This window comes from Lasioglossum baleicum, chromosome 20, assembly GCF_051020765.1.
Source record: "Lasioglossum baleicum chromosome 20, iyLasBale1, whole genome shotgun sequence".
In the NCBI taxonomy this organism is placed as follows: domain Eukaryota; kingdom Metazoa; phylum Arthropoda; class Insecta; order Hymenoptera; family Halictidae; genus Lasioglossum; species Lasioglossum baleicum.
The window spans coordinates 3600452-3626218 of NC_134948.1; the positions used below are offsets into that span (position 1 = coordinate 3600452).

The 25767-nt window shown below is 48.8% G+C and overlaps 2 protein-coding genes and 1 long non-coding RNA gene across 20 annotated transcripts in view; 2 read left to right on the forward strand and 1 right to left on the reverse strand.

Annotated features, from left to right (window-relative positions):
* LOC143218716 (uncharacterized) overlaps positions 1-25767 on the forward strand; it is a 116619-nt gene that overhangs the window by 17290 nt on the left and 73562 nt on the right. The window lies entirely within an intron of this gene.
* Positions 853-17488, reverse strand: LOC143218696 (uncharacterized). The gene is made up of 3 exons (XM_076444052.1): positions 17472-17488; positions 15837-17416; positions 853-8246 (listed from the first exon to the last, which is right to left on the reverse strand). The coding sequence occupies exons 1-2, from the start codon at positions 17486-17488 to the stop codon at positions 16876-16878; spliced, it is 558 nt and encodes a 185-aa protein (XP_076300167.1). The 3' UTR covers positions 853-8246; positions 15837-16875.
* LOC143218730 (uncharacterized) overlaps positions 901-25767 on the forward strand; it is a 31226-nt gene continuing 6359 nt past the window's right edge. Inside the window, exon 1 of the long non-coding RNA XR_013011152.1 lies at positions 901-2827. This is a non-coding gene — a long non-coding RNA (uncharacterized LOC143218730). The remainder of the gene's footprint in view (positions 2828-25767) is intronic.

The following is a 25767-nucleotide window of genomic DNA, read 5'->3' on the forward strand; positions in this document are numbered from 1 at the left end:
GGACCGGGAGCGGCGCAGCATCGCGCACAGGCACGTCCCGCGAGGTCCCGACAAATCTCGTTCTTAGGCCTTAAGCCTCTTCCGCACTCGAGGACGACGTTTCGTGACGTCGAAGGCGGGAGAGACGAGATTCTTTAGTTGACTTAAATCGGCCCGACATAGCTCCGAGTTGGAATCAATTTCCTTCTACTCCATCATTAAATAAAAATAAAAATTGTGAGTCTGAAACCGTTCTAAACCGATCGCAACCTCATCAAACGAAAATCCGAATTAGTTCAAACTGGGTTCGAACACGAATCAATTTCGAGTCTCCGTTCAGACAAATTGCACCGTTGCTGCAACTTGGTCAATCCCACCGCGACCCCAATCAAACTTGTCCTATCCAGCCTCATTAACCCCGTCTCTGCCACAATAAATAACCACCATCTGCCGCACGGAATCGATATCAATCCCGCGATGTCTCTGGGCAAAAATCCATCAGCCTCGGTCAACAGGAATCAATCTCAAACATCATTCCCGTCACCGGTGCAAAGAGATGCCGGTTTCCACAAAACGTTCTCTGTCTCTCTCTCTCTCTCTCTGCCGCCCCATAAACCGCGAACGGCGGTTAGGTCACGGTGTTCGGTTCGCATCAAAGAGCTGAGAGAGCTGGGGTGCTTCCGTCGAATGTTTTCGGTGTGCAGCTACACTACCTAGTGGCGGAGGCAGAGGTTTCGTTGGACGGGGTCGCGTTCGACGCGAAAGCGGAACAGCATAGAGTGCAGGAGAAAGAGAAAGATCAAGAGACACAAAGAGTGAAGGGAAGAGAAAGAACGTCCACACCGTGGGGGGATGATGCGTTGGCGTGAGAGAGGGTGGGTGGGCGTGCGGGATCGATCTGGGTTCCCGTGACGTCACCGCTGAAAGCTAGACAGAAACAGGACTAGGAACCGGTTGGTGGTGGGAGGGCCTAGAGGAGCAAGGGAGAGAGAGAGAGAGAGAGGGGTAGAACAGAAGCGGGAGCCGTCCGGGAGAGGAGATCGGAGGGGCGGAAGGGCCAAGAGTGGAGCAGGGAGAGGCGGGGAAGGAGTTGTGCCGGGACACGGGCAGATCCCGGCGACTCGGTTCCGCGGGTTTTCGACGGTGGTGCCGCGCGGCTAGAATCGCCGAGGTGAGGAGGGGGTTGTGGCGGTGTTGGCGCACCCTGTCACACTCGCCTAGCTAGCGGCCGGCTCAGTGATGGTAGCGACTGGCGGCTGGTGGTCGGGGGTGGCTGCTGGCTCTCTACCTGTGCTGCTCTCGCGTCTTATTCACCGGCGGGGTTTCGACTCGGGGTGAACAGAACACTGATCGATCGCGACCTTCGAGGACCCTCGGGGGCCGGACACCTCAGTGACGGAGACGCGCACCGGACACCGGTGGTCCTCGGGGCCACCAGAAAGTCAGAAGAGAGGACATCCACCGTGTGATCGGATCCGCGAGAGAGAAACGACCGCTCGATCTTCGCGTCGTTAAGCGTTGAACACGATGTTCTCGCAGATCCTCTCTGTTCTCGTGCTCGGTGCGCGGTTGATCATCGGCCGACCTTGAAGCCTGAAACACCATTGTGCGGACGGAGAGTGTGATCTTTTTTTCGCCGGGCGCCTTCTTGTTCCTCGGAGCGGCAGCCGGGAAAGAGGGTAGAGGAGCCACGGACGCACACGCTAGGCTATCGATCTCCCCGCCATGGACCTCACCGTGAGCAGGATTCACCTGATCATATTCCTGGTGTTCTTCCTGCTGATCGTCTTCTTCTCGCTGCTGCTGTTCTCGTTCTTCTTCCGGGTGATCCTGTAACTCGACGTGTCCGCCTGTGCGAGTATATCTAGAGGGTAACGAGGGGGATCTTTTTCTCGCGGAGAGTCTTCTCAGAGAGAGAGAGGGAGAGAGAGAGAGAGAGAGGTTCGGATCCTTCGAGGTGGTTGTGCTTGGAGGAGGAAGAGGTGGAGGATGTGCGCGTAGGTGGAAGTGAGTTCGACCCTCTTTTCGGTTGTCACAGAGACTAGAACCGCTCGGTCAGGGTGGTCGGCGTGTTGCGTCGAGTTGCGTTCCGTTGCGTTCGAGGGTAACCGCCGAGGAGGTCTCGCTCTCTCGTTTGACCCAGTGATCCGATTCGGAACGGTGGCGGCACACGCTCGAGTACACTCACCCCCGCGCTCGGTGTGTGAAGCTCGCGGCGACCGGAAGATGGCGACGTCATGGGCGCCGGGACGTCGTCGCGACTGTTGCGCTCGCGTCGACCGGAAACGGTAGAGAGCGCGTCTCGTTCTTGACACGGTCCGAGGTCGGAGCCGGTGTGCTCTGCGTGTGTGCGCGCACGGCTCGCGTGCGTTCTCCCTTAGGATCGCGCGGCGAGGAAGGAGAGTAAAGAGATCGAGCAAGAAAGACGAGAGAAAGAGAGAGGAAGAGGGTTCATCGGTTGAGCACGGTCGTTGGCAGAGGGCTCGTGGATCGATCCGGCCGCGCGCGATCGCCCCGTAGATCCTCTCAGTTGTCTCTGTATGTACCGGGTGGCCGTGGTCGAAGGTAACAAACCGGAAGGATAGACGCGTGTGTGATGAACGAGGAGGCGGGCAGCCGGCGAGACCGACCACGCGCGACCAACCGCGCCGCGTTGTGCCACGATCAAGAAACGGGATCGAAACGATTCGGCAAGTCGCTGTGATCCATCGTGGACCACCGGTTCTACAGATATTCAAGCGGCTCGCAATCATGCTGACCCGTTGGAAGAGCAAGGACAAGAGCTCCGGCAAGAGCTCGTCCGCCGGAGCCGGCCTCGGCAAGAAGAAACGCAAGTTCGGCAGAGAAGGTAAGGGACATCGGCTGCTGGGGGAATCTGGGGGATAAATCTGATATAGGTCGTGTGAACTCGTCCGCGGAACCGTGGAGAAGTGGAGACAGATTCCATTGGTCCAGCGACGAGACTTTGCGAGAGTTACGCGTACTCGGGGGAATTTTGGGAACACGATATGGTCGAATGAAGTTAGCGGAACTAGAGAAATCTCAATATTTAAACCAACTCCAGAAGACGTACAGTTCTAGGGGAATTTTCAAATATGGTGGAACGCTAAAATCGTCGTTTCCACCACGGCCGTTCGATCGACCGGCGGTACCAGGCAAATATTTTCTCGACCGGAAGTCAAACTGCAAACACACCGGCCGGCGTATTTACCAACAAGAAAAACTCCCGGGCGAAGGACGGGAAAAACATTTTGGCGGCGGTTCGCCTGAATTCCCCGCGCCGCGCCGCTTTCGAATTATGTCCCTAGGATCGATCGAACGGGAGGCCTGCGGCGTCCCGTGTCTCGTCTGGCAGCGGCGTGGGGGGTTAAAATCGCGCAATTTTTCGTCTGTCACCTGTGAAAAAGCGTCTCGGCTCGCCGCGACAAAGCGGTCGCATCGATTCTCGATGGACGCAAGGCCGAATCGCGAGGCGGCCCGGTCTTTTTACGGAATTCCCGGCACCGTCCGAGTTAATTAAAAATCAGAAACCGGATCGAACCTCTTTTTCCCGCCGCCTCTCGTCTCGCCCTCTTCCTTCCACGCTGACCCCGTTTCTGCTTTTCTCCCTCTGTTTCTCCCTTTCCTTTTTCCCGCGGATCTCCTCTTTTTCCCTCGGATTTTTTCCCTCTCTCTCGGTTTTCCCTCCTCGTTTTTCCTTCCCCGTTCTTTTTACACCCCGCCTCCGTTCTTCTCGCTGGCTTTCCGAGCGAAATTTTGGCAACCTGCTCGAAAGATTCGAGGATTCCTCGGGCGATATCTCGAGCGAGAAGAAAGAGGAGGAGAGGTGGTGCGCGTTTTTCGCGCGCGCGACAACGGCCGGGGAAAACGTTTCCGCGGAATTGATAATCGAACAAAGCGGCCGACGAACCGTGGCCGACCTCGCGCGCGCGATGGATCTTGTTCCGGCGTTTCCTTTTATCCGGGATATTTCCCCGGCGCTGCTCATTTCCCACGAAAAACCGTCCTGCTTCGCCTCCCTCCGCCGTAACATTATTGGGTCGTGCCGTAAGTAACGTGGTTTCGCGTTCAGTGGAAAAGAATGATCCTCGTTCGTCTCTTCGCGCATCCACTTTTCGGACACAATTTCTGCGACAATAACAAAGAAAATTAGCCCGAAAGATTTTCAAAGATTACGCCCCTGCGCCACAATTTATTCCGTAGCTTGCCAGAATCTTTCACTAATTTTCCTACAAAATTACATGGTTGACCATTTTCCTGCTGAAGAAATTTCGTCATAAAATTAAGTAACGTTTGAGGATGTCGGCGTACACGTGAAATTGATGATGAACTGGAGGTAAAGTTTGCGCGGCAGACCTGATGGAAACTGAAATTCAGGGCATTAAGGGAAAGAGCTGACGAGGCCAGTGAGCGTCGGTCCCATGATAATCGGGAATGTTGCGTCATCGTCATCGTTACTCTTCGTCCTAATCGCTACTTGGCCCGTTCCAATTCGCCGTGTTCGTATCGATGCTCCCGCGAGCGAAAATTTGCTTTCGCGGCCCCCAAGATTAATTACTAACTGCTCCTCGTTATGTTCGATTCGAAACAGGTGCTATGCACGAGCCATTATGTTCCGAGCGTGCTTTTCCGTGCCGGTATAATTGGAACGTTTCCGCGAGTCTAACGTGTTCAGATTTCCCTCTAGAATTGATTTTAAACAACGTTCGTAAAAGTTCAACTCTACCTTTCCTCATTTCAACCGGTCAGGGCAGGCTGACACACTTTTCATTCGGAGTGGCATGAAGTAGCAACGGAAAATCGTAGATCCATGTTTCTGGTCTCTTTGAAAAGCGTAGACCTCGCTCTTTCAAACCACTGTGGTTTCCGTGGCGGAACAAATCTTTTCGATTCCATAGAGAAGATTGAATCTGAACGATTCTCAAAAATTACCATTTTTACTGTATTTTGGGGTGAAAATGTTTTCGGAAGAAATGCTCGGAGATTTCGAAAGCGGAAATTTCGCTCTTTGAAACAGGCCACAACCATTCTCTCCTTTAAAATTCCATTCTTACTTTAAAAATCTCGAAACCTTCAGCTACGTTTTGACAGATTTCAAGCTCTCGAGTCCTCGGTGAATGAAACAACCGGCGATCAATTGGTAATTAGCAATGACAGAGGGGGGCTAGCACCGGTGTGCAGACGTGTCAGAGTTTTGTCGCAGCGTCGCGGAGACAAGACAGTGACACCGCGATATCGGTTCGGTTGCAGCATCCTCAGGGTGCAGGTGGGCAGCAACGAGCACCAGCAGCAGCAGCAGCAAGCCAGAGAGGGTGCAGGAGAGAGCGGTTGGCGTCGGCTACACCCTGTCACACGGTTCCTCGACGCTTGCGCCGCGCGCAGGTTGCCGAACCGCCCCCGCCCCCTTCTTCTTTGCACCTCTGCCAGGCCGAATCCTCGGCGACCAGCGTCGTTCTCTTCCGTGACGCGCCAGTTCTCGCCTCTCTTCTCTTCCCTTCTCATATCCCTTCGGCTCTCTCAGCATATCGGCCCGTGTGAACCGGGTGTGTGCGGTGACGCGATCGGCTCGCGGGAGCCTCGCGCGATCGATGGGGCGGCTCGCCGATCCCCTAACCGGCCCGACGATCTCCTAATCTGCGAACCGGAAACACTCGCCACCGCTGTCCCGTGCGATCGAAACTAGATCGCCGAACGATCCGTCGCAAAACGCGAAACGATCACGTCAAACGAGATGACAGCTGCCACGGAGGCCTCTAGACAGAGGATCCTCGATCTGTCTCGAAGCTAGACACATCAGCTCGTAGGACACCCGTAAACCCCGTAGTCCTACGGAGCCGAGGCAATGAGACCGACTATCTTCTATCCCGATGGGTGATGACAGTGAGGTGTGATCAGTGATCGACTATCAGCACGATCCAGCGCGAATGCCGGCTCGATTGTTCGCCGCTGTCCTCTGCTGATTAGCCGCCAGGTTCACGGACAGGATGCGAATATTCGCCTGGAGACATTGCGTGTCGTTGGACGGTAAGCTTGAAAGAGAGAGAGAGAGAGAGAGAGAGAGAGAGTGTGAGTCCGCGAGAAAGGGTAGTTGACGATGAATGAGTTTCCAGCGATAATGATCGAGGGATTATTGCGGTCCGAAATGGGGTCTTGTTCATTCATTCGCGGTCGCCTTTATCGACCGATCGGACAACTGCTCGCGGACACCTTTTTCTACAGTTTGACACCGCGAGGAGGAAATACCGAGGTGTCCTAGTCGATGCCGCGTCGATCGGTCGCCCTTCTGTGACACTGGGTCGAGGATTGCTTGTCTGCTTTCGAATCGGTCGGATTCCGTCGGATCTAGGATCCTTTCAGCTCCTTTTCGTGCAAAAAGGTCCTCTAGCGTCGAAAAAAAATCAAATTTTTCGCATTTCTTGCGTTAACATGGTCTACTTTAGCTTGGAATGCGAAGTAGAATCGGTTTTCTCGTTGATTGAAGTTTCACCTGTGACCGGGTCACTCGTGACCCGAGCAGGTTCTGCAGCTTTGTCGCGTCAGCCAGGCCCCCAACATGACCTACATACCTCATCAATTCGTGCTGCTGAATTTATTAGTAGTCGACACAGTTGGGCAAGTTCGTTTGCAGTCTCCAGGGAAACGAGAACTTAATTTCCGTCGGATTGTAGTCCCGCCCGTGGCCGGGCCACTCGAGACCCGAGATTTACAGCTTTGCTTCAGACAGCGTTACACCGTTTATTTACATCGTTCTAATTCGTAGATCTCCGCAGGCGAGATTAATTTTGTATCGACCCGCAGTCGACTAACCGGTTTTCCACGCGACTAGACATTGTACACAATGTCCCAGAACGAACGTAGGAAGCGTCTTCGAATTCAGGCGAGACGACGACTATCTCGGAACATCCTGTAACAGCTAGAGAACATTCTCAGCCGGAAGCCGTAGTCTCGAAGATCTGAACCGTCTATTAAAGCACTCGGGACGGTTCGAAATTATATCCAACATCCTCGCGATACGATCTTCATCCGAAAACTCTGCTCGGGCTACAGGCTGTTCCAAAAGTGGGTCACGAGAAACCTTAACAATCGGAAACACTGCGAAACTGCGATTTGTATCAATTCTCCAAGATCTCGGAGAAGATAGTACATATCTGTCCTGTAACGCATTCGATCCAGCCTGGTATTGTATAAAGCTCGAGTCTTCGAAGCTCCAGAGCTCAGTCTTAAAGACTTCTTCTAAATCTTCTTCTATAGAAACTTAGTCTTGAAGACTGAGCTCTGAAGCTTCGAAGACTCGAGTTTTATACAACACTGGATTCCAGCCTGTATATCGAAAAAAATCGTTGTCCTAGTTGGGAGCAGCACAGACCATGAAAACCGATAGAATTCGATACATTCCACTCGGATTACCTTTGTATAGGACTGCGGACTCTACGATTCAATATTTGTCCTGCAATAAAATTCGAAAAAACGGTTTCCTGGACCGGAATATTTGAGTCGGCCGTGACGCGACGGCGGATCGCAGGAAGGCGTGGTTCCGGGACCCCGGAGCCGGAAGTTACGTTGTTCCGAAGGCGTCGACCACGAGCACCCTTTCCCGCCGTTACCGAGTTTACCTGCACTTAATCGTTCGTTACGTATTCGGGGTAAAATGTGGGGTCGGAGGGCGGCCGAGATGAAGCAGATGAAAAGAGAGGCGCGAGGGGTGAGAGAGAGAGAGAGAGAGAGAGGGGAAACTGGAGGGAGAGGGAGGAGTAAAGTAGGCGAAGGAGAGAATTCCTTTGAAAGGACAGGGTTTGTTTCGCGGGCAACCAACGAGATAATCTTCTCGTTAGTCGTCGAGGCCTGGTTACCCTGATTCTTTAATCCTTGAGAAAAAGGACGAGAGCTCGAGAAGAGAAAAAAGAAGGGTCGAGGGATGGGAAAAAGAAAGAAGAAGATGAGTTACTCTACGGTTGTTCCGCGTCCGGGCACTCGCGGTGGGCTCGCTTAGGCCCGTTTCGTTTTACCGTAGGAAATTACGACGACGTCGTTCGCCGTTCGTTTTACGAGCGGCAGCCGGAACGGATGCACTTCTGCGTCCTCCCGCCGCGTTCCCTGGGTGAACGGCCATTTGTAGCGTAGGTCGGGGCGGTTCGCATCCTGGTGACCTAGTTATCGCGCGAGCGCGAACTTGGACTCCCGTGACTCCGTCGATTCGACGCCCCCCGACGACGTCCGTCCGTCGATGCGATGCCGCCGGCTCGTCCCGATACCGACTCGAATTGCCTCTGAAAAATTCATCGTCCGGTTGCTCTTTCGGTCTTTCCGATCTTTCGTTCCGGAATTAGCTCTTTCCGAAGACGACAGACACCTTCGAACTTCATTGGTGCAGTTGTCGGAACGAATTCGAGGCTGGTGAAGGCTAGAATTAGGGTGAAATCAACAGGAAGTTGAAAATAAAGAAAAATTAAACCGACTTCGAAAAAACGCACTATAAAAGTATGAAATAATTTCCATTTAATTTATGGGAATACACACGAACTTAAGGATGTTCTGGAGGTACAATGGGAGACAAAAGAAATTGGAAATCTATCAATATATTGGCAATGAAAGCCATTCATGAGTATATTTTGCATTTAAAAAATAGATTAATTTAAAAAGCTTTCGTTTAATTAGTGAATTTCATGTTACATTTATTCTTTAATCAAATTGTCTTCATATTATAAGAAATTGTAAGTGAATTTTTCACTTTCTATATTCAGTGGTTTACACAGTTGTCGCGATTCCATGCTAGTGAGATGACGACACGATAAATTTGACGTTTATTAATCGACGTAATTAATTACATAATATTTACTGTACATTAAAAAAACTGGAGTTTCTAGTTGCGTTTTCTCAAGGTTTAAATAGGGTTTGAAGTGGAATTTTATGAATTCTCCATATAAGAAGACGTGTTAAAATGTGCAACTCTTTAAGTTGTTATAGTTCTTAAACGATGCAGTGAATCGAACCCAAACTTTGGTAATTGCATTAATTTAGTAAGAATTATATCTTGTCAAATTTTCAAAAATTTTGTTGCGTTTCTATATATCTCCTGAACATCCTTAAATACAATAGAATCTTTTCGTAGGCGGCGCAAAAATTAAAAATTTTCCAAATGACAGATGTTGCTGATTATGATTTCATTGGAATATGATGGATTTGGAAATCAGTAGGTGGGAAGAGAGGATACATTAATATGTGAAAGCATGTAGAAGAATTTAAGGATTTTCGTAATTTCCAGTGTCGAAAATGTTCAAGTTTGCACCGCCTCCGAAAAGATTGTATTTTATTTAAGTTCGTGTGTATTCACATAAATTAAACGGAAATTATTTCATACTTTTTAGTGCATTTTTTTAGCGCGTTTTTTCGAAGTCGTTTTAATTTTTAACGAGTAGAACGAGCAGAATTTGTAGAACAACGTAGGATGGTTTTTCGGTCTTATTGGTTATTTGCAATGAAAACCGCGCAAAGAATGAAAAAATACAACATTTGTTTTCAAGGGACCAATCGGGAGACATACCCTACAAAATGCAGAAGGTTTCGTTCCGATTGGTCCATCCATCTCGGCGTAATCGGTGAACATACATAGAAAAAAAGCGAAAAAAGGCACGTACAGATCGAATTGAGTAACCTCCTCCTTTTCGAATTACAGAATTATTTACAATTGGTACACTACCAAAACTGCACCAGAATTATCCTTCGACTGATTCGAACGTGACCCAAAATTAGCGTCGACTGAGTTAACCATCCGCACTCGAAATTATTGTAACTCGAAAACTAAACATTTCTTCCGACCTATTAATAATTCCGTTCTACACCATTTTTTCATTTTGTGATATACGAAATTGATATTATAGCTCATACAATTCTTAAATGTTCAGTAATTGATTAGTAGACAGCGGATCTTTATGCATTTATAGGAGAATTGAGTAGATGAAATTCGAAACTGTTGGAAAATTTTACAAATTGAAGATGTCAATATATGATTTCTCACCTATTAAAATCATTAAGGGAAGAAATAACATTCAATTTATGTTCTATTTCTTGCAATCGATCCAGACAATCTTTATTTTGCATAAAGATCCGCAGTCTATCGATTAGATACCAACATATTTATTACATACACCACAAGTTCTGAATGAACCCTGATCGAATCCAGGAAACGAATCGGACCATGCCCGCACCAATTTCTCTTGGCCGGTCCACCGGAAATCGAGTCAGGATATCACTTCAATTTATCACGACATAATCCAAAGGGGAATTGGTCTATGAATTAGTAGTGGGGGATCGTTAAAAGACTTTCCGCGAGGAAAACGTCCGATAAATATCCGGAGTTTTCGTTGGCCTCCGTTCGAACTCGCGGTAATTATCGATGGAAAATGGAGGCGGCAACGTTGGCGCTGGCCAGCCTGCGGCTACCGAACATAAATTGGACGGTCGATGCGTTGCCCGTTGCAGGATACAAACGCAATTTATCGGATCGGATCGTGCCCGCCTTGGGCGGCCGTTTCTTTCGGCGAGTTCCCTCTCTCTATCTATCTATATAACATTCTCCGCGTTCCCTAAGGTTCCCATCATCGTCGTCGACGTCGTAGTCGTTGCAATTGGGTCAGCGCGTTTCGACGCGGGACGTTCGCTCGTCGTCTCGCGACGCGAATAGTCGTCGCGACGACGGCTCTCCTGACGGTTACGATCGAACCCGTGGTCCTCGAACTGGGTCACGAGCGTCCGTCTCTCCCGGAGGAGCAGAACCGATAAAATTGGATGTCCTCGGATAACCGTCGTGAAACGTTGCAATTACCATCATGATTGGGACCGTTTAATCGGTATTACACCTCCGTCTTATTGCCCTCAACTCTTATTCGATTACTTCGGACGTGATTGGTTTATGGACCACCCTGTATATAGCCTGCCCGTGTGGCTTGTTCGCCCTTGTTCTCAATTGGTCGTTTCAGAAAATCAGATTGATCAATATATAACGAAATGTACGATCAATAATTTTTTGGACACCCTGATTATACAGTGTGTTTCGTTTATCTGATAACGGACATATCTTGTGACGCACTGAAGCTACGAAAAAAAATTGTCTACAAAAATTGTTCGGTATGAAGTGTAGAATCATATAGTCTAATTTCTTTGAGGACTAGAACGGCGGGGAGGGGCAATTTCAAAGTCAAATTAAGTTTTTTGAATGTAATGTCGTATCTTTTATACCGTAGATCGATAGAGTATCAAATTCTGAGTAAAAATGTATTGACCTCTATATGTCCTAAATGTAATAGTTTACGAGATATTATCGAAACAATTTTCTTTCTTCTTTGGATAATATCTCGTTAGCTATTCGGTTTAGGATATATGAAGGTCAACACTATTATCCTCAGAATTGGATACTCTATCGATCTACGGTATAAAAAATAGGACATTCCATTTAAAAAACTTAATTTGACTTCGAAATTCCCCCTCCCCACCGTTCTAGTCCTCAAAGAAAGTAGACTATATGATTCTATCCTTCATACCGAACAATTTTTGTACACAAATTTTTCTCGTAACTGAACGAAACACCCTGTATAATCGTGTTCTTCTCTGATCTTAATTGATGTTCGCTTGCTTCATGAAATACAATTTAAAAATACAATTCAGAACGTAATTTTAATAATCCAGACTCTTTGTTTGATCGAATTCATGGAAGAATCTAAAGTTCACTGTAATTTTTGGACCACCCGGTGCACAGGGTTCAGGGAAAAGATCAATAGGCGTTTATTCTTCTGTGAAAACGGCCGGGATAAATTTCCGGTTCGAAGTTTCGGCGGAATATCGAGTTTGCCAACTCCTACACCTCTTGTCTCGTTGTCTGACTACTGTCGACTGTTTCTACTTGGACTAATTAAGAGACAGCGTCGTGTTGTCTTTGCCAGTTCCGAGTGGAAACGTTGGATCATGAGCAGACAGACTCCCCTAATCGCATTAGCGAGCACTTGGCGCTCTGTCTCCCAGAGACAGAAAGATTCGCGTCGCAATCGTAAAATTAATTATTTCCGTAGATTGACGAGCCGAGGAGAAAAGAGGGTGTGAGAATTTTAGCGTTCGACGTCAGAGGTGGGTTGTTAAGAGTTTTTCCGGAAAAGCTGGATAGAAAGAGTCACCTTTGACCCAGCCCCGAGGCGAGATCGTAATTTTTGGTATACACATCTTCCGCTCGTGGAAATTCCGATCGATAGTCGAACAGGTAACATTCTCGACCTCTCCCGCTCGTTCCACCGGTGTCTTTGATATTTCACGACCCACCTCGAGGGCGCCATAAAGCCTAGTTATTCGAGGGAAATAGGTCGAGTGTCCCGCGAACCCGTAACCCTCTCCAATCCCCCCTCTACCAACCCTCTTCAACCCCTTGCTAACTCTGTTTGCAAATAAATCATTCCGCCTTGCGATATTTACTCACGGCGGCTGTTTTTCCTCGTTCCCTTTGACATCCGACCTCCCTTGTCGACCTTCGGCAGGTGGCCATCAAAACCGGACTTCCGACAACTAGTCTAACAGGGGTGACAACGTCGGATTAACTATTGGAAAAATAAAAAGTCCATGGAAAATTTTTCCCCTCTCTCAAAGTGACACACTGACAGAGAAATCTTGACAGTAATTAAACAGAGACTTGTCAAGACAACAAAACATTTTTGCCAGCATAGTTAACTACAGAAAAGTTAGGAAAAGCCTAATGAAGTTGGTTCCACTCGTGAACTGATCCGATTTTGTTGTTCGGCGCGCTGGTTTACCGGTGTTCCATGAATGAGAATTGTTAACAGAGGCAATCAATTATATCGTTAATTAATGAACACATACCGGTGATAATATTGTATTGTTTATTTGAACGATCCAGTTTGTTCTGAAGCGATGTACACTGGAACGTACACAGGATAAAATTCGCTATCGTGCGAGCACGAATTAAGCATGATTTTAATTAAAAGCTGTATATTATTGACTTGGAGCATTTAATTAATTCCGAAAATTCAGATCCAGTAATCTGCGCCGAATCGGGCGTAATGAACGACTGGAACCAATAGCGATTAGACCCCAATCAGATTTCATTAAAAACTCGAGATTTTGGGGTGATTGTAATTAACCTTGACCTCTTACGTCTCTGTCAAGCGTCACTGAACCTAGCCAGACTCGTTGTCTTCTTCTCAGACCTAGATCAGACAACCAGGTAACATCTAAAATGTTTGGACCTCAATCAGACACTTTATATACAAAACATTCAGACCTCGGAGACACTATACAAAAATTTGACGTCCATCTGACACTGTATAAAGTCAGTCGACCTCATCAGACTACAATTAGACTTCATCGAGACGTCATCCTGACCTCAATCAGACACTTTATAAAATATTCAGACCTTGGGATACACTATACAAAAATTTGACATCAATCTGACACTGTATAAAGTTAGTCGACCTCATCAGGCCTTAATTAGACTTTATCGGGACGTCATCCTGACCTCAATCAAACTCTTTACAAAATGTTCAGACCTGGGAGACACTATACAAAAATTTGACCTCAATCTGACACTGTATAAAGCTAATCGACTTCATCAGACTTCAATTAGACTTCATCGAGACGTCATGCTGACCTCAATCAGACACTTTACAAATCGTTCAGACCTCGGAGACACTATACAAAAATTTGACCTCAATCTGACACTGTATAAAGCTAGTCGACCTCATCAGACTTCAATTAGACTCCATCGAGACGTCATCCTGACCTTAATTAGACACTTTACAAAACGTTCAGACCTCGGAGACACTACACAAAAATTTGACCTCGATCTGACACTGTATAAAGCTAGTCGACCTCATCAGACCTCAATTATTCTTTATCGAGACGTCATCCTGACCTTAATCAGACACTTTACAAAATGTTCAGATCTCGGAAACACTATACAAAAATTTTACCTCAATCTGACACTGTATAAAGTCAGTCGACCTCATCGGACCTCAATTAGACTTCATCGAGACGTCATCCTGACCTTAATTAGACACTTTACAAATCGTTCAGACCTCGGAGACACTATACAAAAATTTGACTTCAATCTGACACTGTATAAAGCTAGTCGACCTCATCAGACTTCAATTAGACTTCATCGAGACGTCATCCTGACCTCAATCAGACACTTTACAAAACGTTCAGATCTCGGAAATACTATACAAAAATTTTACCTCAATCTGACACTATATAGAGCTAGTCGACCTCATCAGACCTCAATTATTCCTTATTGAGACGTCATCCTGACCTTAATCAGACACTTTACAAAACGTTCAGACCTCGGAGACACTATACAAAAATTTGACCTCGATCTGACACTGTATAAAGTCAGTCGACCTCATCAGACCTCAATTATTCTTTATCGAGACGTCATCCTGACCTTAATCAGACACTTTACAAAATGTTCAGATCTCGGAAACACTATACAAAAATTTTACCTCAATCTGACACTGTATAAATCTAGTCGACCTCATCAGACCTCAATTATTCTTTATCGAGACGTCATCCTGACCTTAATCAGACACTTTACAAATCGTTCAGACCTCGGAGACACTATACAAAAATTTGACCTCGATCTGACACTGTATAAAGTTAGTCGACCTCATCGGACCTCAATTAGACTTCATCGAGACGTCATCCTGACCTCAATCAGACACTTTACAAAATGTTCAGACCTCGATACGACACTACTAAAAGATTTTGACCTCACCAGACCTCAATCAAATCTACTGGTTACCTCAGTCGGAGTTCATGTCTCAATGAGATCCACTTGAGATCCAAATTGCGAGACACATAGTGAGTACACCTAATCCCGCCGAAATCCACATCCCAATTGTGTGCCAATCAGTGCTAATTCCGGTGCGATCGAGGGCAAAATTCGCCGGAATCCCAAGTCTCTCCTGTGCCACGATAATAATCCGCCAGTACCAGCGACCTCGTTAATATTGAAAAACAATTTCCGCTGGTGTTCCCTGCGCGAAAAGATCGTTCGCACTCGATCGTCGCGGTCTCGCGGAAACGGGAAAATTGGTGTCCCGCCAAAGCGCGACGTTGAATTTATTCGAGGACAGAGGCGCGCGTCGGACAAACGATCCCGTTCATAATTGACAAGAATACTGCGGGGGGGAGGCCGGTTGAAATATGCGACCGGGGAGACAAACAAACGCAGAAGGGAGGGAGGGAGTAGATGGAGGCGGAGGATTGGAGACAGAAGAGAGGAGGACGGATGGTGCGGTGCTTTCCTTCTCGTTTCTCGGGCGGCGAATCGATCGATCGCTCGAAAAAGCACCACGGCCATGTATTTATAATGCGCGTAAGCGTCGACCTGTGATCGCAAGTAAAAGCGGCGCGCACCGGCCGTTGTTTTCCTTTCTAACGAGTCTCGCGCAGTGCAGCAGCGACAGCAGGCACCAAGCTTTTCTTTTCTGTTCTCGCTTTTCCCCCTCGTTCCGTCCGGCGCTCGCGCGCTCGCCGAAAGGGCACGGCTCGACCTACATGCACGCCTTATTTATTGCATCCAGCTGCTGAACACCGGCGAACGAAAAACACAGGGGGCGTAATCCGGCCGAAAAATCCCGTCAGTAATGCTAGACATTCTATCCACCACCCTCTCCTCGTCTTCCCTTCCCGAAAAACCGACGGGCAACGCTCTGTCCGTGCATTCACGGTTGCTTCCACTGGCAGTGGAGTCGGACAGCCGTGGACAGACGAGGAGGTCGAGTGGAAAGTTCGCACGCGTCGCCAGACAGTAGCGCCCACTTTCGAACAATTATCATTAACCTAATTCTGTTAACACGTACTTGGATGGACTGCAGATAGACTCTTATCGCGTTTTTAAATACACCAGCGATTTTCCATGGGTCACGGATTACTCCGACAGCGATGCTCCAGGCCAGGTATTTTTTTCTTTCCGGTCTGAATATGCTGATGGGTGTAGGATGCAAAGCATCCGAGCCAGCCGTCATCCCCAGAATCCGTATTCTCGAAATGGGGTGAATTCGCGGCCGATGCGTGAACGCGTTCCTCACTAGGTTATCGCGTTTAGGGCAGGGGGTGACGAGGGGCGGGTCGGTGACTCTAGCGGGGTTGAGGGGTCAAACCGAGGTCGGGGTCGGGGCTGTGTGGTAGCAGAGATGAGGAAGGACCGCACCCACCCCGGTTTATCGACCGGGTTACACCCTCAGCCGGCGCTCTCTCGCGAATTCTCCTTACTTGCCTCCTCTCGCTCTCTCGCTCTCTTTCTCTCTCGTGTACTCTACCAGCTTCCACTCTTATCTCCGGCCGCCTCCTCCTCCTCCGCTGCCTGATAGCTTAACGAAACATTGACAGGCCGCCTCGCGGAATAAGTAAACCTAACCCCCTGGACCTAACCCTTCGCGTTGTATCTGAAACGTTGACAGGCTGTTACGGCGGATGGGTAAACCCAATTCTCTTTTGACGTGCGAGATTGGGGTTAATTTACTTTTAACATCCTGACCCAAATATAACACAGACACAACACGCTGCTCTTTCTTCGTCAAGGTCTAACTGCATTATGGAGTTTGAGGAGCGCTACATTGTGCTTCGGGAAGAGGAAACGTCGCCGACCAAACCGCATTTCGCGCACCATGCTAATTTATACATGATTCAGAGCTAACACAGGCGTGGCAGTGACCTAACGTTCCAACCAAGATCTGACCCAGACCCTAACGACCTTTGAACTCAGGATCAACTTCGTCCAGATTTTTACAGATTTATTAAATCAAATACGATACAAGTCTGACTGGGGTTCGGGATTATATCCAAGCAGGGTCCACTCTGGATGATATCTGAATAGGGTCCAATCTGAATCATACCTGATCAGGGTCCAATCTGGATCTGGATCAAGTTTAACAAGGATCCAATCTGAATCAAGTCTAACAAGGATCCAAACTGGATCTGGATCAAGTCTAACAGGGATTCAAACTGGATCTGGATCAAGTCTAACAAGGATTCAAACTGGATCAAGTCTAACCAGGATTCAATCTGGATCAAGTCTAACAAGGATCCAAACTGGATCAAGTCTAACAAGGATCCCAACTGGATCAAGTCTAACAACGATTCAATCTGGATCAAGTCTAACAAGGATCCAATCTGGAACTGAATCAAGTCTAACAAGGATCCAAACTGAATCTGGATCAAGTCTAACAAGGATTCAATCTGGATCAAGTCTAACAAGGATCCAAACTGGATCAAGTCTAACAACGATTCAATCTGGATCAAGTCTAACAAGGATCCAATCTGGAACTGAATCAAATCTAACAACGATTCAATCTGGATCAAGTCTAACAAGGATCCAATCTGGAACTGAATCAAGTCTAACAAGGATCCAATCTGGATCTGGATCAAGCCTAACAAGGATCTGGTTAAAGTCTAACAGGAGTCCATTAATATTTGGTTCATATGTTCTGACTTACTCCAGACTCAACGTCATCCAGATTGTTACAGATTCATAAAATCAACTACAATGACTCAGACAATCCCATCTTGAAATCTATCAATCATCATCATTGAAAACTCTTCACGAAGAATGTTGACAAGGTGATGAATAGCCACGCTTAGGTCCATGTCCGGTCACTGGACCATCTCAGGAACACTTTCCCAGTTTCTACTTCCCGAAACACATATCTGCTGGTCAGCTGTGGCCGATCAAGCAAAGCCCGTTTCAAACGGAGAATCATTGAAGGAATTCGTTCTGGAGGCGACACGGGGAAACAGGAAGAGAAATGACTGGCTGTCATCGTATCCGGATGATCCGCGGAAGTCTTGTGAGCCAGCTAGCCGGTTGGACGTTCGCCAACCGTGCTGCTCGCGATGTTAGCCTGGCTCTTTTCAGTCCTTTGACCCCGTTCGAGCCCGGAGTCCTTCGAGAATATGATCTCCGACGTGCCTCGCCTCCGCAACGAGCCACGCAGATAGAGAGATAGAGGCTGGCGGACGCGAAATAAAATAGTGGCTGCGGGTTCGAGTGTCTGGTGGTCGTGGGACGCCGCAGGCTTCCGTGAAACTCCTTCCAATTGGATGATCTTGCGTAGAGGGGGCTGTTTTTCCCGCGGAAATTGGTACAACGGGCCCGTAAACAACGGAACACCGAGCACACCACCGTAAAAGAAAATTGCAGTGTCTTGTTTCAGCGGTAGGCCCCAGCGTATTGGTCCGACAGTTTCGATGCTAACCCCTTGCCGTATTTTAACGAGTCGCGCTCAGTATGAAAATTTTAAACGAAGTCTAACAAATATAAATGTTACGCGTTCCTTTTTGAATTAATTAATTCATGCAATTTGCAATTTTTGTGAAACTTTCAGGAGCTATAAATTCGTAAAGATCTGCAGTCCAGTAATCAATATTCAAGCATTAAAATTAGAGACTTTTGCGGACGGAAACGTTTTAATCGCTGTGACCGTAAAGAAAACGATACGGCGAGAGGTTAATCAGCCTAGCGTCCAAAGTAATTGATCGGCAAACCGGAAAATACAGAGACTAGATGCAGCAGAGCGGTAACAGCGAAAACAGTCGATTACGAACGGAAGATACTAACCGTTTCCTGACTGAATTATGGTAATTCGCTTCGAAATGGCCGGCGTGTTGGTTCGGCGAAATCGATTGAATGTTAATCGCGGGCAATTTATTCACGAACTGCAAAGACACGAGAAGTAGGTGCAGAAGAGCGTCGACAGTCGATCCTACGTATTAATCGTCGAGTATTTTCACAGTTGAAGAAGATTATAATCCGCTTGCAAATGTCCGATCGAATCGCAGTACGAAACATGAAATATTTTCCGAATTAGAAATGGCAACTCACTTTGACGATTCCGAGCGTATCGGTTCGACGAGATTTCAGACTTCTCGCCGGGGGGACGCTAAGTGAACCGAAGAACTTCTCGCCGGTGCTTCACTATGTGGGTTACGGAGAGCGAGGGAAAAAATGTTTGACTCCTCCAAATGGCGGCGCTGCAGAGCGCGCGTCGTCATACTTCGTCCGTAGACAGACGTCCGCGCGCGGCGCGGCGTTGCGCGAATTTTTACGAAGTCGGACGACGGCCATTTTGTGAGATGAAAGAAATATTTTCGTACTCCCTGGGGTGCGGCGTATGATATTCTCCGGTTTTCAATTTTCCGGAGAAAAATTGCACAAGTTGCTGGAACCGTGGCGTACTCGAGCGTGTCGGAGCGGATTCGACGGAGTTTCACAGTCCGGAGGGAAGAAGATTCCTAGGAGGGGAGAACAGGAGAGAGAGAGAGAGAGAGAGGATAAGTTTCGGATGTCGTTTCGACTAGAAAACGTTGTTTCGCGCTCGAGCACGGTCATAAGCGAGCGAGCGAGCGAGGGCGACGCGGCTTTCGAAGGGAGCGGTAATCTCTGAAACAAGAGGAGAGGAAACAAATCCTCGCGCTTCCGCTCCGCGTCGAATTTCACGTGTCGCGAGAGTAACAGAGAAAGACGAGGGGGAGGAACGAGTTAGAGAGAGAGGAGAGAGGAGGACAATGGCGTCGGATGGAGGGGCAACGGTAGAAAGCGTGAATCGAAGGCGGAGTCGGTCCGACGAGGACAAAGGACGAGGAACCGATCGTCTACGCTCCCGGGGCGCGACCCTCGAAACGACCGATGAACGAGCTTCCGCTCGAAGGTACCACGAAGATGATTCAATTGCGACGCAGTTAACGTCAATTGCCGCGGGGAGAGAGAGAGACTACGCAGATGCGTGTGCCAAGCGATGGGGATTCCGCGACGAAGCGCCGAGGAAAACGGGAGAACCGTCTGCGCAAGCTCTGCCCGAGAGTTCGCCTTCTTCCCCTGAAACTCTCTCTCCCCCATACGCTCTTGCCATTCTTCCGTTTTGCAGAGGAAACGACCCGATCCGTTTACCCGATCGTAGAAAATTTCGTAGGATGAATATCTGGCAGCCGCGAGCCGAACGGTGGAGTGGGTGTAATATGTTACAGGCAAGCTGGATTGAAATCGTGTATGAAGGCTAGATTTCGAAGGAATCAATAAGATTTCGAGGAGTTCGCATGGGGGATGGAACAGTAGACAGGTTGCAGCTGGGGTATTGATATGTTTGATCGTTTTATGGGATGAGGGGTCTAGTCTGATTTATTTGATCTTGGTGTACCTTGTTGTACCTGATCTACGGCTGGGTCTGAGATTTTATTTCACTAGTCAATGTCTCAACTAGAATTTTGATAGCCAGATATAGACTGATATCCAGATGCAACACAGACAGGGCTTATTTGGATCGGAGTCGGCCCTAACTGAGATCCAGTTTGGAGGATCCCTTAGCTATTGGACTAAACCTATTCCATTAGCGTTTGGTTGGCTCTATCCACAGTTCGTTAGGACTTGGATCGAGTCAACAGGGATGCAATAATCCATCTGGATTGGGACCAGACCTAACCCAACAACTGGAATCCTCAAAAATCCCGACCAGTGTTCACCGAAATCCTCGTCAATCTAAAAATCAGTGTAATTCCAGCCAGACCCCTAAATGTTAAAACTCCTTCGCCCTGGCAAGATCAGCTCCAAATAACATTATTCCTCTCGAGGAGAGGGATGCTATGCCGCGATAGTAAAGACGCTGAAGGGAGAGCCGTAGACGTGGGCGATGCTGGTAACAGGAACGTAGCGGAGCGATGACGTTGGGGAAGAGGATGGAAGAAGGGCGTGCAGCGTGCGCGGGAGTAAGAGGGCATGCGAAAGGGGGGGAGAAAGATGGTGGGTAGGGGGTGAGGAACGAGGAGGGCTCGCGGTGCAAGCGTCGAGGGAGGAGCGTCGGGTGTCAGTGTGCATGCGGATGCCGAGTCGTCAGTCGGCTCCGTATCTCGCGGCAGTCTGGTCCCTTCGATCGTCGCAGCGAGAGAGGTTGAACCCGATCGTGCCTCGGGTTCTGCTCGAACCGTCTCTCGCCACGCGAACAGGTTCGGAACGGGTTCCGGGAACCCCAGTGATCCGGACGCTATGCGTTGCGCAACTCGGTTCCGCCCGCGATCGCGAGTGCACACTTCTAAGACTAGGGATATCTGCTTCGAGACCCACAATCGATAGAGTACCACGCGCGTAGAGATTCGCGGTGGAACGGTGCGAGACACGCATACTCGTAGAGAGACAGAGAGGTTTGAGATCAGCTCTTTTGTGGTTCCTTACGCTAGGATCCAGAGCAACAGTGTGCGCGCTTTCGGGAATCGCGGCGAGAGAGTCTCTCGTTCGGAAGCTCCGCGAAGAGGGATTTGGAAGACCTAGCTTAGCGCGGATCGGGTTTGGATGAAGCTTGAGCAATGCCGATTACTTTCGAACCTCGGGCTAATGGTCCAAAGTTTTTCTAAGCTGGTCGATCGTGTAGATTGAGTTAGGGTCACGGAGGAGTTAATGCGACAGGATGCGAGGTAACGTTGTTTGAGGAGTTTCGCTGGCTTTCGGAGCTTCTGCCGATGGTCCAGGAGTTCCGTAAATTGATTAGAGCATCAATTAAGTCCAAAGTGATTAAAAATCGGTCTTATCTCCCATCTGGATCAGGATTCTACAGACCCGGACCCTTCAGATGGGATTTAAAAATAGTTCGAGCAGCTTCGGAGACTGATACCTCAGGCTCAAAATTTGTTCAACGAGGCTTGCACATACTCGGGCTACTGGTTCATAATTTGTTCCATTAGATCACCACTCATCTTCCGTTACGTCCGGAGCTAATCCTCAAAGCGGAGCTGATAACAGTTAGCTTGGGCACTCTGAAAGCTTCGGAAGCGCTGGCTAATCCAAAATTTACCTAGCTCTGCTAAAAGCCCCCCCCCCATCCCTCCCCGAAATCCGCGTCTAATCCGCATTATAGAATTCGAAAGCATTTGTCCAAAGTTCCGCCCAACAATCCCAACTTAGCTGCCAGTTTTCTCCGAGACCGCGAAGGTCCAAGCTCTACAGAAGCGTGCTCGAGCCATAAAACTGGATTTGCATAAGCATCCGCAGTCTGGTAGCAATTCATCCTGGCGAAACCCCGGCAGATTCCCGTTTGCGGCGTCCGGAAACGGGGTTCTGTGCTCGGTTCCAAGTCGACGCTCCCGCTTGTCTTCTCTTGAAACGAAGGTCCGATGCAATCCTGTTCTACATTGTGCTCGGAGAACCTTTCCCGTTGTACAGGTCCGAGTACACGGGAAAGAAGATGCATAAAATTTTGCGAAATTCTGGCCAGTGAGACGTGGCTAAATGGCGGGAACCGGCCGCGTCCTTGACCCGATGAATAGGCGTATCTGTCGGTGAACGGTCCTCTGCTCTTCACCCATGCTCGGGCCAGACACGGGCTGTTGCTGCTCACGGTCGCGTTCAATCCGCTCTCAAGCTGAACGATCATGCTATTCAGAGGATTCGGAGCTGGGATTTTTTTCGTTAGCCCCGCCCGACCGACGATCACCGCGTAAAAATAAGCGGGCTGGTCAACGGGAAAGACTGAGCTGTATCGAGGAGTGTCCTTGACCCGTGGGATGCGCGTTCGGGCGGATGCGAACCGTGCAGACTCTCGCGCTTGTTCCTTCACGCTCCAAAAGTCCCCCGCACACACGGTCGATCCCGTCGATTTAAAAAAAGAACGCCGACACGGGGAATGGGGGCGAGACTAACGCGCCACGTCGGCCTATGAACCGCGGTTAGGCGTGCACCGCCGGCTAATTGCCGTCCCGATGGGGAATAGTCGGCTCGAGACGAACTTTGACTTTGCGTCACCGCCATCAGCGTCGGCAGATCTCGCTCGAACTGGGGTGGGGCCCGTGGGAACTGGCTCGAACTTCGCCAAACGTCCTTCAAACTTGGCTGAAGTCGGTTCAAACTTGACCAAACGTGGTGAAACGTGATCAATCGTTCTGCAGACTGGATGAGAATCGCACTACGATTGGTCAGGAGCTCGCTTAAATCTGAAACCTAGCTCAAGTCTTGTTTAAATTTGGCTCAAACACTGTTAATACCTGACCAAACGTGGTGGAACGTGGTGAAACGTGGTCAATCGTCCTGCACACTGGATGAGAATCGCACTACGATTGGTCAGGAGCTCGCTTAAATCTGAAACCTAGCTCAAGTCTTGTTTAAATTTGGCTCAAACACTGTTAATACCTGACCAAACGTGGTGGAACGTGGTGAAACGTGGTCAATCGTCCTGCTGACAGGATGAGAATCGCACTATGATTGGCCAGGAGCTTATTTACATATGAAACCTAGCTCAAGTCTTGTTTAAATTTGGCTCAAACACTGTTAATACCTGACCAAACGTGGTGGAACGTGGTGAAACGTGGTCAATCGTCCTGTAGACTGGATGAGAATCGCACTCTGACTGGTCAGAAGCTTACTTACATATGAAACCTAGCTCAAGTCTTGCTCAAATTTGGCTCAAACACTGTTAATACCTGACCAAACGTGGTGGAACGTGGTCAATCGTCCTGCAGACCGAACGAGAGTCGCACTCTGGTCAGAAGCTCGCTGAAATTTGAAACCTAGCTGAAACATTGTTTATACCGATCAAATCCTCAGTAGAACAATTTGAAAAAAAACTTGAGAGTTTCCATTATCGCGGCCAGGAGCGTGACGGCACGAAAAAAATACTGTTCCGTGATCCCGAAGGTCGTTAATTACCGGGAACTCGTTTCTTCCGTCGTCGCGTCCCGGTTCCACGGTAGAAAGAGCCGCGCGCCGTCGCGTTTAAAGAGCGTCGCGAGCCGCGATTCAGATTTCAGTCGGAAAGGGAACCGACTCGACTCGACTCGACATGACTCACAGGCTCGTCCACAGGCGCGCCTGTTTCGCTCGCTCGCAGCGGCGGTAAAGTACACGGGAGATGACAGAAAGGAACGCTTTCGGAAGGCATGGGACGGGCTTCGCCGTATAAAAAAGAGCTCGCGGTGGCGACGCCGGGCGTCTAGCGCGCGTCGCGATCGACACGCTTGCCAAAGGGGGCGGAAATGAAAGCTCTCGTGGCATCGTGTCGCTGGCTCGCGGTTCGAGGAATCATTAATCCGTCGTTCCACACGCACCTCGCATTAGTGCACCTGCGACAGGATCGTCTTCCATCGTTAATCCGTGGCCAGCTTCCCTCTCGCAACGTTCGATTATTAAGCCATGGCATTTCACGAGGAGTCATTACTGATCGGGGGTCGATAATCGTGCAAATAAACCATGATGGGATACTCCCAAAAATAGTGCACTACTTTGCGGTCGATGATCGTCCAAATAATTATGATAGGACACTCGCAAAAATAGCGCACTAATTCGGGGTCGGTAATCGTCCAAATAATTATGATAGGATTCTCCCAAAAATGGTGCATTAATCCGGGGTCGATAATCGTCCAAATAATTACGATAGGACACTCCCAAAAATTGTGCACTATTTCGGGGTCGATAATCGTCCAAATAATTACGATAGGACACTCCCAAAAATTGTGCACTATTTCGGGGTTGATAATCGTCCAAATAATTATGATACGACACTCCAAAAATGGCGCACTAATCCGGGGTCGATGATCGTCCAAATAATTATGATAGGATTCTCCCAAAAATGGTGCACTAATCCGGGACCAACTTTCCTCTTGCATCATACCGTGGCACGATACAAGCGGTGCACTAATCCGGGGATCTCTTTCCAGTGACTGGACCAATTTGCGAGGCGGCGTTAATCCGGCGTTTTCACTAATCCGGGGAGGGCATTGTTCGGTCGACTAACGAGTAGAGCGAGGACAATTGGTCGGCCGGGTCCAATCGGAATTTCTAATTGATTGTGCTCGCACGACGCCTCCGGTTGTTGGTCCTATGTTCCAGCAGCGTCTTGCTCGTCCCGTGCATTCAGCGTCGTTAACGATCTCTTCTAAACTACTCGTGGGGCCCGTGGAGAGCCACGGCGCGTCGCGAAGACAAAAAGAATAGTAGCGTCGCGAACGAGAAAGAACGGCGGCAGCCTGTAAGCGGAGTGGTCTCGTTTCATTTTCCTCTCGCCCGGCTCTCTCCCCTGTCTCTCCCACTATTTCTCTTTCTCTCTCTCTCTCTTTTCTCTTTCTCTTACTTCGCTCGTCCCTCGCCGGCCCTTATGTCCCCCTAACAATTACTCGTTACTTCGTTCTCCTCGTATTTTATCGTTTTACCGAGGAAAAAAGCTACGTGGATCATCTTCTTCGATCTCGGCGGGCAGTAACCCGAGGATCGAATAGGTCTGAACAAGTTCCTACGACTTTGACCATTCGATGCACGCTAATCCCCGGAACACAGACTATACACAGACCTAGAAGGCTCTATTTTTTCTAATTGTACGCTCTGCAGCAACCCATTGTTCCTCGGATTAAGCCCTGCAGAAATTTCTCGTTCACCTCTCGCTAATCCGAGGAGCGTCTCGAGGTGGGATTGAACCGAGGCAGGCAAGAAATCGGAAAGTCCCCATAAATTGTCGAACTAGCGCCCCATCTAGCCTCGGATTAGTGCCGTTTGGTGCACGCTAATCCGAGGATCAGCGGGAGTCGCGACCGGAAAAGACGCGGAAACTGGCACGAGCCGCCGCGAGTGATGGCAACGAACTTAAGCCCCGTCTCCAATTATCCAAAGTCCCGCAGCCACGTACACGAGCGTGGGCCGCTACACAGATATCCGGCCACCTAATTGTCCCCGGATCAGACTATTCCGTATCAATTCCCGGCTACCCGCCGGAACGTCTCTTATCCGGGGCGTGCAATACCGAAACCCGATCCAATCGCGACCAC